This window comes from Hydra vulgaris, chromosome 11, assembly GCF_038396675.1.
Source record: "Hydra vulgaris chromosome 11, alternate assembly HydraT2T_AEP".
Classification (NCBI taxonomy): Eukaryota; Metazoa; Cnidaria; class Hydrozoa; order Anthoathecata; family Hydridae; genus Hydra; species Hydra vulgaris.
Window position 1 is genome coordinate 7,649,274 of NC_088930.1, and position 21,346 is coordinate 7,670,619.

General features: G+C 28.4%; 1 protein-coding gene and 1 pseudogene across 1 annotated transcript; one reads left to right on the forward strand and one right to left on the reverse strand.

Annotated features, from left to right (window-relative positions):
- The first annotated feature begins 10,189 nt into the window (after positions 1-10,189).
- On the forward strand, positions 10,190-10,325 carry LOC136087656 (U2 spliceosomal RNA; annotated as a pseudogene).
- Positions 10,326-17,901: 7,576 nt separating this feature from the next.
- On the reverse strand, positions 17,902-18,342 carry LOC136086821 (uncharacterized). Its single transcript, XM_065809313.1, has one exon. It carries the CDS (start codon positions 18,340-18,342, stop codon positions 17,902-17,904), a length of 441 nt encoding a protein of 146 aa, XP_065665385.1.
- Between the last annotated feature and the right edge of the window lie 3,004 nt (positions 18,343-21,346).

The window sequence follows — 21,346 nt, forward strand, 5'->3', positions numbered from 1 at the left end:
GTCTAATTCTTTTGCTAGCTTTTCCTGAACCCTTTTGACCTTAATATGACTATAATAAGATGGCAATCACTCTCATTTATTTTTGACCTTATTATTACCATAATAAGATGGAAATCTCTCTCACTTATAGCTTTGCATCTATCAAAGCAGCTGTGGCTATTTCAGCAGCTTCTCTTGAGTTTATTTGGTATTTTATGCTAACGCTAATTTGCTAATGCTAATTTTTACTGTCAACTTGGATTATATTCTGGTAACAATCATCTTTAAATGTGTAATAGCAGCTGTTTACATAATTCTTGTTTCAAGCAGCTATTTTACACAATTTTTGTTTTAACAGTTTCATGATGTATATAATCCTAAAAAAATAAAATCTTTTTATTTTTGATCCCTATTTAAACTAAAACACATACAACTCCTTTTTGTGTCCCTCTCAATCTCATTATATAATAACTTACTTTAAACCACAACTACTCAAATTAATATTTTTCCATAAAACTACTAACACCTTAATTCAAACTTTAGTACTGATCACATTCAAGTATTGAACTTGCAGCATCTAAATTAAGAAAATATTTTTTTATAGCAACTCATAGTTTTAAACTTGCTTCATATGTGGCAATAAAAAAGACAATGATTCTTTCTCGAATAAGCAATTGAAATGAATAAGTAACACAGTCATATGAGCTTTCTTCTTAAATGTTTGCCTTTCTTATTTCTCATTGCGATTTATCTTGTTTGTTGTTTTATTACTTCTAGAAGGCATAAGGGAGTTTCAATATTTAAAATTCCTGCATCTAACGATAGTTTTAATACTTCTTGGAGAAAAAATCTAATAGCCATTATTCTTAAAGATCGTATTCAAGATATAAATTTAATGACTCAAATAGAAAGTAAGATTTTATTTGTGAAAACCATTATTGTCCAGAAATGATACTTCATAACGATAACAGTAAGTCACTAAAACCTGGATTATTACCGACTATGTGTCTACCAAAAAAAAAGTTTTATGTTATCAATACCTATACAAACGGAATCTGCATCTTCAATTGTTGCTAAATGAGATGCTTCTATGATTTCAAAAAGTATCATTACTTTTAAACCTATATATAAATCATACGAAGAGTTCCTAAATTATTTTAGCAAGCTAAAGATTTGTGACTTGACAGTGAGTGTGAGTCCTGTTGTGTCAGAATTTAAACTTTATGACACAATCCATTTATGTCCTTGATGTGAAATATATGTTGATGATAGTCTTGCTTTTACCATTCGTGTATATTTTTGCCTCATTCCAGATGATCATTTAATATATACAAAATATAAAAGTTACTGTTTGGGATTAGCTGTAAAATTACCAGCTGCTTATGAAGCAGTACGATTAAATGAGAAAAATTTTGGAAATCTCAGTTGGTTTAAAAGTAGTAGCAGTTACTTGTGATGGAGCATCATTGAAAAGAATATTTTTAAAAATGCATTTTAATCTGCTGAGAAAGAAGTTAGTAATGGTCATGTTAATGAGACTTACCGCACTGATAATTTATTTGCTGATGGTGACAATAAAAGGTTTATATATTTTATTTCTGATGTCCCTCATTTAATTAAAACAGTAAGGAACAACCTTTCTCATTCTGGAGCTGGTAAAAGCAATTGTTATATGTGGAATCAGGGTCAATATGTTTTATGGTGATATAACTGATTTGTTTTATGAAGATTTAAAATGTCAATTGCATGCATGTCCAAAGCTAACTGTTGAACACATCAAAATAACTCCATTTTTAGCTTTGAATGTTCGTTTAGTTGCACAAGTTTTAAGTAATTCATGTAGTACTGCATTAGAAATCTATGCACCATCTGATACCGCTGGAACTGTACAATTTTGCAAATATTTTAATGATATTTTTGATTGCTTAAATTTTCGTAATACAAATGATTATATAATAAAACGCAACTCATTTTTAAAACCATTTTCTTATACTAATAATGTTCGATTTACATGGCTAAAAGAAATTTTTTGAAAATACCTTTCTGATTGGCTTTTTTCTATTGAATCAAGATACGGAAATTTTTCAAAAAGTGATAGATGTAATATGTTTATTACTCGGCAAACCCACGGAGGTATAAAGATCATAGTTAATTCTGTTATTGAACTTGTCAAATTTTTTAATTAATAATAATGTAAGTTATGTATTAACTGAAAGGTTTTGTCAGGATCCTTTAGAAAATTACTTCGGACAACGACGTTGTCCGAAGTAATTTTCTAAAGGATCCTGATCGTTGTCAATTGGTACAAGAAAAGATAATCCTTCCTTGTTTGATTTTGGATTTAATGATAATACAATTCGAAATCAACATATATTTCACCAAATTGCCGGTAACTGTCTGAATCTTAATGAATCAAACAAAATGTCAATGGAGGAGAGTATGACACGTATACCATACAGAAAATTGACTTACTCTGAAAAGTCTGTTGATAAAAAAGTTGACTTTTCAAGTGATTTAATAAAAAAACTCTCTTACGTCTCCTTGTAAATAAATGAATTTGCTTAAAAACGGCTATTTTTATAGCCACAAAACTTTTTAAAAACATTAAATGGCATAAAATATTGATCAGTTAATTGAGAAATTTATTGTTAAATTAATAAATAAAAAAGTTTATTTTGCAGACTTGTTTGTTTTACTTTTGTTACAATGTAAACAAGCACCTATGATGCTTTTTATAGAACCTCTTAGGATATTATTTAAATATTAGGATTTTTTAAAGAACCTCCAATAACAGTGAAATTGTATTTGGGACCTAGCGCGTAATTCAATTCAATTGAAAAAAGCTTGCTAAATTTGCTGTCCCTTCCTCTTAATGGATGCATGGGGGAGTCTTTATATGTGTAATGGTTTTATTGCTTGCATTAGAAGCAATAGATCAGTGGTTTAATGTCTGCTCTTAGCATATTTACATTATCTGTAAAGTAAGAAACCTATACAAAAACCTTTATTTGACACCTATTTACTTAGGTGTATGGTGTCATAATTTAATCTTGACTCAATTGAGCTCAGAGCGGTCCTATATATATAATCTCAAATAGCTAATACAAGAGAGGATTTTTTTTCATATATTAATAAAATTTTTTAATAAGTTCTAAATTTTTTGAATGTTTGTTTTCTGGTTTTGATATTTTTAGCCATAATTTCATTTAAAGTTTTAATTTTTATGAGTTTGAGTATGACAACATTATATATATACATATATATATATATATATATATATATATATATATATATATATATATATATATATATATATATATATATATATATATATATATATATATATATATATATATGTATATATATATATATATATATATATATATATATATATATATATATATATATATATATATATATAATTTATAGTAGGGTGACCTGACCAAGGTAGGAGCTCCTTAACCTTGGATGGCAATCTTCCTAGTGGTAGTAACACAATAAAATGCCCAGTTCTGATCTTAATGAAACAACACTCTCTCTCTCTACAAGTCAGTCAGAGCAGAAAGTTAACAGATAATATTTGTTTATTATAAATTTAAAACTATTGTGAGTATATTTTAATTTTGCACTACATTTCGATAAGGGCCCTTTGGAGTAAAAGTCTAAAGGGCCTTACTTATGACTTTTTAACACAAAGAAATTGTAACATTTTTTCAAATTAATATTTTTAATGAAAAATAAATAACAGAGTTACTATGCCAAGTATGTTTTTGTGAAATTTGTGGCTATGAAAATAGCCGTTTTTGAATGTGATATTACATTTAACTATCTATTCGAATCCAATTCGGATTGATTTTGACTTTGTTTGATTCTCTTTAAGTTTGTGGATAAAAAGATTTCACTCTAACATAAAATGTAACCAAATGATAAAATAAATTTAAAGACAGTTCTTCGGATACTTGATTTATGCAAAGACTACGAAGTTCAGAAATGCTTGCCATAACAACACTGCTTTTTAAAATTTTGGTTACGATCAGTTCTGAATCAATTTTTTTTAAAAAACCATTACTTTGTTGGCGAAAGAGAAGCTCAAATTTTGTTAAGATTTTTAAAACTGGAGGAGACACTTTCCACAAACCACCTCGATTTTTAGCATTTACAAATTTTTGGTAAGACTTAGTGGATGTTTCAGGATTCTTAAAAAATGTTTTATTTTACCAGCGTGAAGAAGTGAAAGGCAGTCTGTGCTTAACTTTTGCTGCCATACCCGCGAACTGCGAACTCTGCAATAAAATCTAGTGAATACATAACCACTTAGATACAAGATAATTTCTTTATCTCTATCTGAAAGTTCAACTGATGATAAATCATTTAAATTTACAAAAGAATTATTGTAAATGAGTTTGTAAGAAATGCTAAAACATGATTGCATAGTTCATTGCCAAAAAGTCTAGTTGTTTTTTTGGTAAGACTGTTAATGAAAATTCCTCTATCACAATTAATATCTTCGTAAAATTGAGGATAAAACTTGTCTGCATCGCCATTATCTTTAAGACTAGCTATTGCAGCCTCTAATAGAGATAGGGTTTGTTGTGAATTTTCTAATAGCGTTGCATGATTAACTTAACTCATTTCTATACAAATCAGAATAGAATTGGTCGTCAATCAAGGTTGTAATGCTTTGATCAAGCAGACTTTTAAATTCGCTTAGAAGAATAAGTGGTTAAGAATTTTGTAATGTTAAATCCAAAGGAATACATTGATGTTTTGAATTTGTATGCCTTGTAAGGCCTCTTTGAGATATGCACTTCTTAGAGCAAATTGTGCAAGTAAATGTGGTTTCAACAGGTCACTAGACAACTCCATTACCAAGGCGTCTAAATCTTTATTAAAATTTTCGTCTGCAAAAAAAAAATCATTCTCCAAAGAAAAAAATAATGTTTCAATATCAATTTCACCATTGAACTCTTTGTCCGTTTCCACACTTTGTGTACTCTGCTCCTGGCCGTTCGACAGTTTTCAAATGTTTTTATTGAATATTAAAAAAATCACATAATACGGCCCGAGCAACCAGACTATCTATTTCTTATGACTATGGTTTTTACTACACTTTTTTCTTAATTTGAAGAAAAAATTTTATCTGAAAAATCGACACAACCTAATTCCTTATACGAGTATAGAGTATAAATGCTAACAAATGAAAGTAACATGCTAAGATTATTTATAGATCTTTCATTTAAGGTATAATAATTGATACTTAAAAATCTTCATTCGTTCCCAGGCTTCAATCATTACAATTTTTTGTAAAGTATTTTGTTTCTCATGCTTCTTTTTATTATATTTTTGAATTTTGTTTTTGTTGTTTTGTTAATAATATACTTATGAACTCTTATAGTTCCATATTTATTATATCTTAAATATATATTTAAAAAGATTTACTTGAGTATTTATATTTTGTTTATTTTTTCAATGAGTTATACATTATAAACTGAGTTATACATTATATTACTTTGGACATTTTATACATATGAAATCTTATATCTTAGTTATTTATATAGACATTTACCTTGTATACATTACTTTTTTTCATAACTATTTTAATTGTTTTATACACTGAACGAAATTAAGCGGTTCTTGATGCACTCAATTTGACTATGCGGTTCTCGATGCGCTAATTTAATGTTTTACAGTAATTTGATGACAGTATCGATTGAGCATGTTTTTTTTATATAATTTTTTTAAAACAGCTTAATCTTGTCTTATTATATTTAATTTAATAAAAGTAGTTTATTTTCAAATCTTTGTTGCATGTTACCAACACATTCCAGTTTAAGAAGAAAAAAGTCTTTTCCATTACTTTTAATATCTACGATTCAGAAAAATCAGTTTAAAAAATCATTTTTAAAAAAAAATGACACATCAGAACTGCTTTGGCGGAAACTGAAAGTTTAACTCATCAAGATCTTTTTAATGGTATTTTATTTATTTAGATATAAAAACAGCTTTCTTTACTTACTAACATAAAATATACATAGATTACCGGATAATATATACCTAAAATATACCTAGATTAAATATATCTAGATACCGGATTACCTTTACTTACTAATATAAAATATATCTAGATGATTATGTTTATTAGAAAATCTTGAAAAAAAATAAAAAAAATAATAATAATTCAAGGATTTTTATAATTATCATGTATAAAACTCTAATTTACCCTGTATACTTGTATAGTGGGTGTTTAATAAATATATAAATAAATAAAAAAGAATAATCTACGCCAATAGTAAAAATGTTCAGTCTCAATGAATAAATCTGCAAAACAAGTGTCATATAAAGTCATTGTAGTTGAAAAATAAAATTTTAAAACATTTTGAAAATACTTTGAACATGCGTGTGTAAATAGTGGATTTTCCTGATATCTTAACAACCGTGATTGAAAAGATTAATTTTGCAAAACAATAATATGGAACCTCAAGTATAAATGTATTAAATTTTATAAAGAAGAAAACTAACCCTTTAACACTAACAGGCCGTGTATACGTACAAAATGTCCGATAAATTGGGGGCCATTGAATATTACAGCTATTTGAATACTGCAGCTGATTTATGTATCACAATTAAATAAACGTTTGTAATAAATTCTTTTGAATGAGAAAACACAGGTTTAACATTACTCAAGTAAAAAACAAGTTTATTAATCCTAACTTAGCAATAAATAAGTTAAATCTGTGAATTAAATGTTTTATTTGCGAAACTAGATTAGATAATTGTGATACAAAATAATATTATAAATTTATAAGTTTTTGCTTTGATTCTTTTGATGATTCTGGGATTATACAAAATACTATGGTTATTAAACAAAATATTACATAAAATTACTCCAGATTTTTTTTTCATTCTGAAACCATAAAAATCAGAAATTGACATAAATATATTACATAAACATTTTCGATATACTTTATCAGTAAGTGGATGAAACATGGCATAACAAAACATGGTCCATTGACAGGGATTGTAGTCGCCATATTTTTTATAATAAAATTTTGTTCTTTCACCTGTTTCTATTTTTGTAACATACCCAGAAATGTAAATTAGGGCTTTTTTAACATTTACATCCAGCTTTTCTTCCAGATCAGGTAATTAATGAAAAACACTTGATGAATCATCATCTAATAAAAACTTGCACTTTTCAAAATCATGGCCTGCTTCATTTCCTGCAACTTCATCTATATTTACACCCACTTGCAAAATTAATTTGGTTTTAAATATTATAACTTTTTCTAAAATTTGCTGAGTGTTTATAAAATAAGTCCCATCTGACCTTTGTCGAAGCTTCCCAAACATTTTCTCTAAAGGATCTGTTGCAAATTTACCAAGTACCACGCATCAAAATCCAGAGTTATAAAGGTACTTGACAAGGCAATAATACCTGAACATGTATGCCAAAGTGTTGTCCCTGTATCAACTGTGAGCTGACACTGACGTTGACCTTGAATACCGGTCATTTTCTGCGCTGTACATGCAATTTTGTTCAAAAAAGTTATTCTTTCATTATTTTCTGTAGATATAACAGCTCTATCATCACGATAACGTATGCCTGCATATGGTCTTTTAGCATTAACAATCTTCCAAAACCCTAATATAATTTCAATAAATCGTATGGTACCATCTGTTTTACTTATGTTAGAGCATGTCTTCAGTGCAGCTCATGTTTCGTCACAAAATATACGGAAACAAGTAGATACCTTTTGTTTTTCAATGGGTTTTGGTGCTATTGATACAGCATTAAGTTTTGAAAGTTTAACTAAACTTCTTTTTTCAGTTTCATGTAAATGTTTTAAATCAGCCATAATGCTGATTTCAATTCACCATCATCTTCGAACTTTAGAGTTTGAGTTTTCTCAGTTAGCCAGTTGTTTTGCACTGACTTCAGTTACTTGAACAGCATTGAGTTCAAATACTTGCAACATACGACATAAGTATTTCGGACCACCACAAATTCAAACCAAAATAAAACTTAGAACGGTTGATGCTAATAAGTCAGGTTTGTTTACCGCCTATCCTAATAAAGACCCAGAGCAATATGTAAGAGAAAGCTTTATGTAGACTTCATCTATAAATAAAATACATTTTTAATTTCATAAACGTTTTTCGTTATTTAAATAACTAACTGATGAACTTAAAATCATTAGGAGAAGAATTAATTTTTGATGTAAGTTTTTGAAGTGAAATACTTGGAAGCTGGTAGTCTTGTCTCAGTTTGTCATTTAGGGATCTTGATAACGAATAATTCTCAAAACCACGAATAATCATTTCAGGATTATACTTTTATTGTTCCAATGATAACAGGACTCATTGCATCAAAATGTTCCTGAAGTACATAGACTTTGTTGCTTTTCTTTAAAGTATTAAGATATCTCCAACATTCTTCAAGTTGTGAATATGATCTAAATTTGGTTATTCTGTTTTTTGATAAACTTTGGATGGTATTTTTTATACCACAATGAAATCCTTCAAAGATCAAATCATTCTTAATCTTTATCAAAACTCTGGGTATTGACGTATTTTTTTCAAAATCAGTAGACTGTATGCATAACGAATTGGTGGTTAAGTACCAAATAAAACTTTTCAAAAAATCAAGACTGCCAGTTTTAACCTTATTTTTAAGATGCTAAAAATTGAATACTTTATTTTGTTGATTGAAAAGATGGAGTTCACCTGGATTATACTCCGCACTTCAGACAAAGTTTTATTTGTTCGAGATGGACCAGATTTTGTAGGAAAAAGACTTTTTTTCACATAAGTAAACAGTGAAGGTGGGTCACTAGGTCTCATTTTACCATGCTTAATTATTGTTATATATTTCGGTGAAAAATGACGCTCACATACAACAGTATTGTCACTATCAAGTATATTATCCTGTGGTATTATAGAAATTCATTGAGCACGTTCTTCTTTATCAGTTGGTAACCGAAACACCTTTTTTTTATTTTCTTTATTGTAGTTGCCATTGCAACTCATCACACAACATTTCTTTGGCATTCTTAAAATTTTATACTAACTATAAAAACAATTGATACGTTTCTATCTTATACAATATAGCGTGCAACAATTTCTTTGAAAAAAATTTTTTATCAATAAATTCTTCAAGTGAACTTCTTAACTTCTCGCTTTTTTAACATTAAATAGAACTGGCCCCCAGTTAATCGCACATTTTACACGTTTACACGGCTTGTTAGTATAAAGATAGCCACGATTAGGGCTGTAAATCCTGGCTCGTGTTTGTGAACGGCTGATCGGCTCGACAAGAGCTCGTTCATGTTCGGCTCGAATGGTAAACGAGCCGGGCTTGAACAAAAAATTAGGCTCATTTATTAAACAAGCAGAGCTTGAACATCATATGCTCGTTCATATAGGTTCGATTAAAGCTCGAATATATATATATATATATATATATATATATATATATATATATATATATATATATATATATATATATATATATGTATTTATTTATTTATTTATCCAATGCAATGAGAGCAAGAGTTATATTTGTGAAAATGTAATTTGAACTATTAGAGTGCAGTGTTTAATAGGAGTTATTATGTTTTTGAGAGTTTGTATTGTGTTTGAACTTTGAACATTAAGTTTGAACATTGAACTATTAATTTTAACTTTTATTTTGAACTATTAGATTTATAGCTATTAGATTTTGAACTATTAGATTTATTTTGAACTATTAGATCTTATTTCATTATGTTATTTATTTGCATGTTTAATAGACTGTAGGATTGTTTATGTTGTTTGTTGATTTGGACTTGCATTATTTACAGACGAGCCTTTAACAAACAATTTTTTTTACTAAACGAGCTTTAAACTAACAGGTTACAATAATTATTTCGAGTTTTAAACCAGTCGAGCTCGAGCAACATGTAAAACGAGCCGAGCCCAAACAATACTAATCCTTAACGAGCCGAGCTCGAACAAAGAATCTCATGTTCAAAAACGAGCTCGAGCCGAGCCTGAACACTCTTAATATGTAAACAAGCCAAGCCAAGCCCTGGCAAGCTTGGCTCGTTCGGCTCGATTTACAGGCCTAGCCATGATTTATATATATTTACCGCTCAGTCATTGCAAGGCGTAAATGAAATACAATGTGATACAATATAATACAATGTGTAAATGTAATCCAATGTGTACAATGATCGCTTCTCGGCCTAATGACTAAGATCAAGTGTAGTATCTGTTCTTAATCTTAGTTCATTTAGGCGAGCTAGTGATCCTGACGTTTATAAAAGAAGGTCTACTGGCCTTCTAAAAGTTTTTTAAGTTTACCTTGCCCCGTCCACGGGTTGGTAAGGAGAGTGTATTTAAAGTCTACTGGCTTTAAGTGTGTAAAGAGTGACTGAGAGTTTATAGAGGTCGTAGACCTTAGTGTGTAAATTTTAAAGTGATTGTGAGTATAAAAGTTTGGTTTGGACCTCATATAGAGGTCCACCGGCTTTAGAGTGACCGCGAGTATAATAGAGCGACCGAGAGATTATTATGTACGTTTAGTATTATACAATGTCAATAATAGACCCAAAACAAATCATGGAAATAGATTCTGAAACAATGGCTGTTCCGACGCCTTATAAAAGTTATGCACAAACTGCAAGTAAAATCTTTGCACATGATGTAATAAATTATAACATAATAAGCGAATATAGCACGCTTAAAAATACCATCTTGTGCAAACCAAATACCAAATATATTGATTGCGATATTATATCAGCTATTGAAGATGCTGGGTACGATAAACTCTTATACGGGTTTCAACAAATACGTAACGGCTCTACTATCAAAATGGTCATGAAATCAAACGCTCCTTGTCAAAGGTTTAATAATAAATGGTATAAGACATCGTTTCTACAACTCAACCCCAAGTAGAAACATTAGTAGAAGGGTTATCGTCTCCATCCTTGGTTTACTCATAGAAAAAAATAGCTTTCCTGCCGGGAAGATACAAGAAGAGCTAGGGTATGGAAAGCATGTAACAACAAGAACTATCTTTAAACAAACACCGAAAAGGAAGACGCTATATTACTCGGGTATTATAGTTGCAGTTATGGAAAGCATAGTAAAACCAGTTACTAGACTGATTAATTTAAAGGGATACGATGTTAGAGCAATTTACACTGGACAGGAAGATTCAGGAATCCAAGCTCATAAATATACAACAAGTGAAACAATAAAAAGAAATAACACAGGTAAGACAATAAGAGCTTTACCTTTAGATATTACTTTAGAAGTAACAACAGATCTAAACCAAGATTCCACGAACGGAGAACATACAAAGGAAAAAGAAGATTTAGAATCAAAGGAAAATAAGCAAATTAAGTTAGCAATACCAACTGAAGCATCAACATTAAAATTAGAACCAGAAAATCTCAAACCCTACGAAAAAAAAAACATAACTGAAAATGAAGAAGATGATGAAACAGAGGATGAAAAAGATAATTTCAATGATAAAGGTAGTGAAACTGAGGATAATGAAAGCGAGGCTGAAGATGAAGAAGATGAAGAGGGTGAAAGCGAAGAGGAATATGAAGAAAATAACAGTAAAGAGAATGATAGCGATGGGAATGAAAGTGACGAAAGTAAAAGTGAAGAAAACGATATTAAAGAAAACGAAGATGATAGCGAAGAGAATGATAGTAAAGAAGACAATGTAAAATTATTTTTAGGGACAACGAAATTAAGAAAAACGATATTGAAGATTGCGAAAGCAATTACACAATAGATATACCAGAAGAGTTTTACCAACTGACCCATATAGAAAAGGCTGACTATAACTGGAGACTATTTAAAAACTTTGATAGACTTAATTGCACCAAAGATAAATTGAATAAATTAAAAGCTTTTTAAAAACTTGAGTGGGACCAATATGAATTAGCGAGAGAAACACATAAAAATATCGACCAACAAAAAAAAAACACAAATTAATACCTTACGATTTTGAAGGAACGGATTTATGAAAAATGTATTCCTACAATATGAATGAATTCAAATATTATGATAAAACAACTGTAAGCGCTTATGAAAAAATTAGATACATTGTATGCAGAAAAACTGAATGGGAACAACGTAGAAGGGAATACTCTGTACTTGATCGAGGCCATAAAAAAAAGCAAGAGAAACAAAACATTAAAAAACAACTCCATCAAAAATGAAAACAGAAACTAACACTAACACAAGATTTAAAAGTTATACAAAACAACAAGTGTAATAAATACTCCCAAAAACATTAAAACAAACAACAACAATCGATTAAAGAAACTAAAACAGTAACAAAATCAAAAAATACTTAATAAAATTTAAGTTGACAGAGATATCAAGTCACATCCAAGAGTGACTTGCTGTAACACCTGACAACAAAGTAGATAAAATCAAAAAACAAAACAAAAATATAAATCAATATAACAAAATAAAAATATATAACTATAAAACATAAATAAAAAACATAAAATAAACACTGCCTCCTAGGGCCTTGGACTAGGTGGAAAAAAAAAATGTAATACAATGTGAGACAATAAATGTTGAGGAAGAGTCCATATCAAGTGTGAACTCCAATCAAATCTTAGTTGGCGTGCATTAATTAGGTGACCCAACTATAACAGTACGTATTGCACCTTCTAAAATCGTGTACAATCCTGTCTGCTTTCCCTTTGCAATCTTTCTAACACGCTTCTTCTGTCTTTCACTCTAACATATTTTTGTTCTTCCCAAACTCACTTTACTCTCGGTCCGTAGAGCGGGTTATGATGCTTCTTTTGTAGCTGAACCAGTATTTGCGGGCCTTGGTAATGTGGCCTCTATATGGCAATTAGCTGGAGGAGGATAAACCACAATACTAGTCAATGTAAGGCGTTGACGCAGTGGTGTCAACCTTGAGGGTGTGGCAGCGCCGCAGGTGTTAATCCGCGGAGTAACAAATAGACTCGACAAAGTTTATTCAGGGTGTAGCGTCCCTGCTCCTTGCCATCTTCAAATTAGAACGGCCGTGGCGCAGTGGTTAGAGCGTTTGCTTTATATGCAGGAGATCCAGTTTTGACACGAGCTCTGGACATATTTTCATGTCACGGTAAGGAAAGAGGCGTGTACTTCTGCGGTGCTCTGTGACAAGCACGTTAGGTCTTCTTGGGGCACCTAAATAACAAAAAAAAAAAAAAGAACAATGAAACTAAGGCAACGCCTTTAAGTTGGTATCATATTTATCACTGTTCGAAACTTATGATGATAAAAATTTAAACCAATCATATATAAGCTAACGTGCATCATTATAAATTTCTTAAAAACATTGCCTTGTTAAAAATTTAAAAATGTTTATGGATGGTACATCATGTAGCAAATCTTTTGAAACCTAGTTGCTTCAGTCTCATAGCAACTAATAAAAAACAGAAAGTTAAAAAATTTTGACTTGAGATTTATTTAAAAAAAAGCAAAATCTTTGAATATAATTTTTAAAATAAAATAATGAAAAAGCGTACATATAAAAAGTTATTTCAAACAAATATCAGCCAAACTAAAATAAATTATTTTTAAATAAATGTAAAATAGAAATTACGAAAACATTTTTGATTTAACACTTTGTTTTAAATCAACCATGTATTCGTAAGTGCTGAGGAAAAAAAAGTTTTCTTGTATTCCACAAAAAAATTCTGTAATAAATTACAAAGGAAACAGATCCAGGTTCCTCTACCATGAACCCAACAATACTTTGTAAATATTGGGTCTAGCCTTGATTCAAAAATAGATAAAGTAGTTAATACATTTAAAAACTTTCTGGAAGACTAACCACTAAAAGTATATATTATCTATTAGCAAGGTACTGATTGAACTAAAGCAAAATAAGTCGTGTTAATATAATAACATATACTAGTAATGCAGCAACCCATGTTAATGTATACATTTAACAACGTGACACAGCGAGCACGAGACACAGCAAGCAAAATTAATTTTTATAATTGAGACACAGCAAGCAATATTAATTTTTTAATTAATGCATTATAAAACTGCTATTTTATAACATGTTTTTTTAAGCATAGCGCTTATTCTAATAAATCAAAAATTGTTAGAGCCAAACATGCGTATAAAAATGATAATGCAATGTCATGTCTAATTATCGTCCTATTTCTGCCCATCTAAAAATCAGTTTGGTTTTCAAAAAAGTTGTTTGACTGAACATTAAGGTGGGTCATACTTTTAAAATTTTAGATATGTGAGCACGCGCAATAATTTTTATATGTGTTAGAATATTAGAAGAGACATTAATAATTTTTTTTTTCTTGAAAAGTTTATCTAGTGGATCGTTTGAAAAATATAGACAGGGTGTTTGAAAAATATAAGTTTTACTAAAACTTTTTTTCTTGAACGGACGTGTTTGTGAACGGACGTGTTTTTATCAATTTTATGAAAAAATTAAAATGAGGATTTAACGTTAAAAAACATCGAAAAGTTAATAATAACAAAGCATGAAGAACAAAAAACTTTTATACTTTCAGAAACAAGCAAATTATTAAAAGAACAATAACAAAGCTTTATTTTAATAGTAAGTGAAAACTTAAAAATTCTCGCAAAACGACTCGACAAACTTGAAAATGAAGCAAAAGAAAGCAATCCAAAAGATGTTATCATTGAAAGAGAAACTTCCGAAATTAAAGAGAGCTTGAACTTTCATGAAGAAAATATAACTAAAAAAGTGGAAAAAATTACAACAAATTCGGGGTATGATATAAGTTACCTTGTTTCTTATATTTTAAAAATTTCTTTTTTTGTTAAAAACTTGAATGAACTTAACGAATTTACCGTACCTTTGAATCCTTTTTGAAAAGTATTCCATACTTTTGGACCTCGATATAGAATGCTGTACTCTGAATATTTGTTTATTATCCGAGGCAGTTTATATGTGTTGGACATATTCGCTCTAAGATTATAGCTATCATTTTTATTTATTTTAAACTTGTTATTAAAGCTTATAGGAGAGATATTGTGATTATAACGATACATGAAAATTAAATGCTGGTAGATATTTATTTCAAACACATTCATCATTTTCATATCTTTTATTAAGGGCTTAGCGTGTTCACGCCTATTTTTTGAGTAAATGATTCTGCAGGCATGTTTTTGAAGACTTTAAATTTTTTTAATCTTTGCCGCTTGAGTACTTGCCCATGAAATGTTTGCATAGCTGATGAGGCTATGAATTAGCCCAAAGTAGATTAATTTAAGACTATTTTTATTGACGTAGGAACGAACTCGATACATCAAACCTATTATTTTGGTGATTTTTGACTGGATATATATCATATGTGGAAGCCAGGATAATTTTTCATCAACAATGATTTCTAAGAATCTTATATTGGATTGCTTATTTACTAGTTTATCATTTAGAGATAGGTTAGGCAACTTGAGAGGAAGATTTTCTTCTTGTGTTTTTTTGTGAAATAGTATATACTTTGTTTTCTCAGCGTTAAGTGAGAGTTTGTTTGCCTTAAACCAGTTGTTTACTTTACACAGTTCAATATTCATGTCTGCATATAATTTCTTGATATCATTGTTGGTGAGAAATAAGTTTGTGTCATTTGCAAACATGACCGAGTTCATTTTTAAAGATGCATTACAAAAGTCATTTATATATATTAGAAAAAGAAGTGGACCAAGAATCGATCCTTGCGGGACTCCACATATGACATTTAATACTCCAGATTGGATATTATTTACATATTGTTTTCTGTTTGTAAGATAGCTTTTAATCCAATAATAAGTTTTATTTATTATTCCGTAATGCCTTAATTTATCTAATAGAATGCAATGGTCCACTGTATCGAATGCTTTTGATAAATCAAGAAACACTCCTAAAGTAAATTTATTATTTTCAAAACCATTAGTTATTTGATTTACTATTTCAATGATTGCATGTTCTGTAGAGAGATTTTTTTGAAAGCCAAACTGATTTGGGTAAAAAAAATTGTTTTTAATGAAGTAATCATAGATTCTATTATAAACTACACGTTCGAAGAGTTTTGAAAGTACAGAAAGTATTGATATAGGCCTGTAGTTTGAAATGTCAGAATGATCATTACATTTGTATAATGGAATTACTTTTGCCAATTTAAGTACATCCGGAAATATCCCAGAATTTAATGAGAGCTTAAGTATATGAATCAGGGGTCTATTAAGACTGTGTTTGTTTGCAATAACTATATCACTAGATATCTCATCAAATCCTGGAGCCTTTTTTTTTTTTTAAGGAGGCAAAGGCTGCCTCTAATTCTTCATAGCCTAATTCATAATCAAGCATGGTAACGTTATTCGTGGTTTTAAGATAGGTTTTAAATGATGCAGATGTTGGTACAATTTTATTTACAAGATTAGGACCAATATTTGTAAAATATTTATTGAATTCTTCTGAAATTAGTTTTTGACAAAATATATCGTTATTTTCAATAACAATTCGTTTAGGAAGAGAAGGTGAATTTAGTTTTTCTCTTCCCATTATGAGATTAATGATGGGCCATGTTTTTTTGCTATCAAATTTGCATTTGTTAATTTGATTACTGTAATATTTTTTTTTTGCATTTTTAATGAGATCTTGATAAAAAAATTTATAATTTTTGTAATTTTTTTCATTATCATTGTTTCTATTTTTCAAAAATTTATTGTAAAGTTTTTTTTTTTTTTTTGAGCACTTTAATAACGATTTATCCATCCACGGATTAGCAATTGCTTTTGACTTAGTTGTTATTATCTCTTTTGGACAGGTTTCATTAAAGTACTCCAAAAATGTACTTAAAAAGGCATTGTAAGCTTCATTAGTATCTTTACATTTATATACGTTGTTCCATGTTTCTTGTTTTAGTCTACTTGTTAATTTATTAGTGTTACTCAATTTTAAATTTCGTTTTATTAAATGTATAATTTTTGAATGACAATCAGACATAGATTTAAAGTTTTTTATTTTTATGAATATCGGGAAATGATCGCTAATATCTGTCAAAAATATACCGGTTTCAAATGTCGTTTCTAAATAATTATTGATAAAAATATTGTCTATTGCTGTTGCAGAGGTTTTTGTTACTCGCGTTGGTTTATTAATAGTTGACAAGACATAAAATTTAAAAAGCATATCAAAAAAAGATTTTATTTTTGGAAATTTTGTGTTAGAAAGAGCATCAAGATTTATGTCACCAGTTATATATAAAGTCTTATTTTCTTTATTTATTTTCATAATCGTATTTTTGATAAAGGTTTCGAAATTTTTTATTTTTCCACTCGGTGGACGATAAACACATCAAACTAAAATGTTTCGGTATTTTTTATTAATAATTTCAATGAAAAGGCTTTCATAGTTATCATTTGAAAAGCATAGTATATTTTTTATCTTCAAAGCATACTTTTCTAAGACATAAATTCCTAATCCTCCTCCTTTTTTCCCATTTCCTCTTGATTGACTTATTAGTTTATAAAATGGTAATATATAATTAGAATTTAATTCAAGAGAACTTTCTGTATCATGCCAAGTCTCTGAAATAGATATGATGTCGAACGTGTAGTTTAAAATATTTAAAAATTCTTTAAGTTTATCAAAATTTTGCTGCATGCTTCTAATGTTTATGTGTAATACAGAAAATGAGCCATCATCTGCTATTACTTTAAATTCAAAAGGATCAATATACGGTGTGTTAATTAAGTTCATTTGAGTTTCTTGAAAAATATTTATATTTTCATCTGATAGGTTATTTATAAAGTTGTCCTCAAAAAAGTTTAAATTTAAATTGTGAAAATCTAATTTCTGTGGAAAAAGCGCTGCCATTTTTTAAAAATGTATAATTTAAAAATATTTAATATAATTAAAAACTAAAATACTTAAAACGCTTACTCGTTTACGCATGTCGGAATAACATCTGTGTTGCGGGTGTTTTCTCGAAATTCGTGAACAATTAGTTTGTTGTAAACAACTTTTGCAAAATAGCCATTTTGACGATGTATCTTCGCCTGATCAAAAAGTTCTTTTCGAATTTTTCGCGATGTAAAACTAAAATCTTCATTTAGAAAGATATTAGTTCCTTTTAATTTTGTTGCGCTTTCCAAAATTGTTTTTTTGTCCTCGTAATCCCGGAGCTTCAAGACAATTGTTCGTTCTCGTTTATCATTAGCAACTCCCACTCGATGAGCCCGATCAATTATAATATCTTTTTCAATACCAAGATTATCTTTAAATAGTTGCTTTACCTTTTTCTTTGTGATTTCCCAATTCTTTTCTTCGTTATTTTCAACGATCCCGTCAATTCTTAAATTGTTTATGTTACGTTTCATTTTAAGTGTAATTATTTTTCCTTAATAGTTTTTTATCGTAAATTTTTTGCTGTTGTTTATTATGTTTTTCATTTCTTATTTTTTCTTGTATGAGTTTTTATAAATTTACATTTTTTGCTGTTAAAGTTCGCGTTCCAATTTTTTGACCATTCTACTAGTTTATCGGTGTCGTTTTGAATTAAATCCGTGTCTATGCATTAGTAATGCAATTTTTTGATAATGATATTAGTTTACTGTCGTCAGCAGTAAACTAATATCATTATCAAAAAGTTGGACAAGTATGGTGAAATGTCAAATGCTTTTTGATATATTTGTATAAATCACAAACTACAAAACATGCAAAAAGTTAGCAACAATATATACACAAAAGTTACCTTTATATGAACCATTATACATCAAAATAGAGATTTTTGGAACTAGGAAATTAATATCTAGCTAAAATTGGGTTTTGAATATTCTCAAAAGAGCGCCATTATCTACCAAATATCTTTTAGGTGATAATTTTTACATGGAACATACAGAAAAAATATTTGTGATGCAAAATATTTTTAATCTTGTACGATTTTGTGAGTCACATAGGAAAAGAAGAACTGTTCCTCTAAAATAACAATCATTGCCAGATTACAGCAGGATATCACTCAAAATCCAAATTGTTTGTCGCTTTCTTTTCCACTTCTAGTCAAAATTAGATTTTGAATTCTCTAAAAAGCGCGTCACTATCTACCAACTATCTTTTAGGTGACGATTTTTACACGGAACACACACAAAAATATTATTTGTGATGCAAATGTTAATTAACATTATATATATATATATATATATATATATACATATATATATATATATATATATATATATATATATATATATATATATATATATATATATATATATATATATATATATATATATATATATATATATATATATATATATATATATATACGAATTATAAGTTTAATATAAAATAAACTAATTAGTTAACGTTTAATACAAGTTTAATATGAAATTTGCTTTATTAACATTTGAAAAATTAACAATTAGCATCAATTCTTATAACAATGAAAAAACCTACTTTGAAAAGCAACACTTGTTTTCAAAATTATGTAAAATTAAAAAATTGTTATTAATACAATATTTAAATCATGCAACTATAAAAGACTTCAATCTCTCTGGAAAACCTAACTTTCGTTTATCACCAAAAGTTTAATTTTCTTGTTTCTGCAATTCTGTATTTCTCTTATAAATATTGCAATTGACAAGTTTTCGGCTTTTGTCTTCTGATGATTATAGACAAGAACTTTGTTTTTGTTTCTTTGGGGATTGTAGTACTGGCTTAAAGTTACTCGATGTTTGGTGGTTTATTCGACCCATGGAGCTCATTGTCCATGACAACGCGAAGAACAAATTTCAAACATATATCTGTGTGCATTGCGTTTTTTTTATTTTACGACATCAGGTAAATGCGTCTAAATAATAACATCTTTAAAGTAAGATATTCGTACATTTTACAGGTATTAATATACTTCACATTGTTCACAAGCAAATGTGAAAATTAAGTGATCAAAAGTCGGTAAAAGAAAAAACTCATTTGTGAATCATTCCTAATTTATTTCGTTATTGACCAAGATAGTAAACCTTTTTGATAAGGATGCGTTACGCATATACATATACACAATTTATACATACATACATACGTATATATATATATATATATATATATATATACATATATATATATATATATATATATATATATATATATATATATATATATATATATATATATATATATATATATATATATATATATATATATATATATATATATATATATATATATATATATATATATATATATACATTGGTGGGAACAACGCAAAGGAAATATAATATACATGCCAATAACACCCTGGAAATATTCAAAGTTCGAAATCCATTCTATTTTGTTTGTTTTGTTTTAGATCTGGTCAAGTAAAACTTTGTTTTTAATTTATTTGCCAACAACCTGTGCAAACAAAATAAATTTAATTAAAAAAAAAAAACTGTAAAAATACACTCAAATCACAAATAAACTAAATTAGTGAAATACTCATATAATCATAACATATAATCATTGCATATAATAATAAATATAGATATGTTATACTCATTTATATATAATAGGTTAAAATAACTGTAGTTTTAGAACATTTAGTTTATTCAACTTGATGGATTTTCATTCACACAAATAACATTGTCTTTTGATTATTCAAACCAAAACATACTGGTCCACACTATTGCTTCATAATTATAATAAGAGTTTGATTGTAAATTTTATATATAAAATGTTACATATATTTTTAAATTAAAAAAAAAAAAAAAAATACAAACATTTTTAAATGATTTAAATATTCATCTCTTATTCACCATTTTTATATAAAATATGCAATGTAAAGGGTAGTTCACAATGTAAAAAGACTTTTAAAAAACTTGTGCATAATTCAAAGTATTATAAATTACACATACTTTAATAGCAAAATCCTTTCAATGTTTTTACTTTAATACATTAACATTTTTATTAAAAATTTTTTATTAAAACTTTTACTAAAAATTTCCACGCAGAAATCTATATGCAATATTAAATATTGCGTGTTATACATGGCCTGCCTAATAACAGGCCTGAAGGATGTGCACAAAAAAAAAATAACTGTAGGTGGTTAGAGTTGTTAACCGGAATATTTCGTACTATTCCGGAAAAATAAAATTCTTTCGGAAGGATATTGAGAATCAGGAATTTTTTTTCATCGTACCGAATTTTACAAAACAAAAAAAACCGTCGATGTTCATTTCGCAAATGCTACTTACGAAATGTCGCTTTTCACAAGTTGAATTATGAAATAAAACTATTTTGCTACATACGAAAGTAGCGCTTACGGAAGTCGCACTTGCGGAACGAGCTCTTTCGCTGAACGTTTTGAAGTCTATAAAAAAATTTTGTTGGCCAAACGGATATAATTGTAAA

Bases quoted from the DNA above. Each gene is read 5' to 3' on its own strand.
- LOC136086821 (XM_065809313.1), bottom strand. From the start codon at position 18,342: ATGAAACGTAACATAAACAATTTAAGAATTGACGGGATCGTTGAAAAT.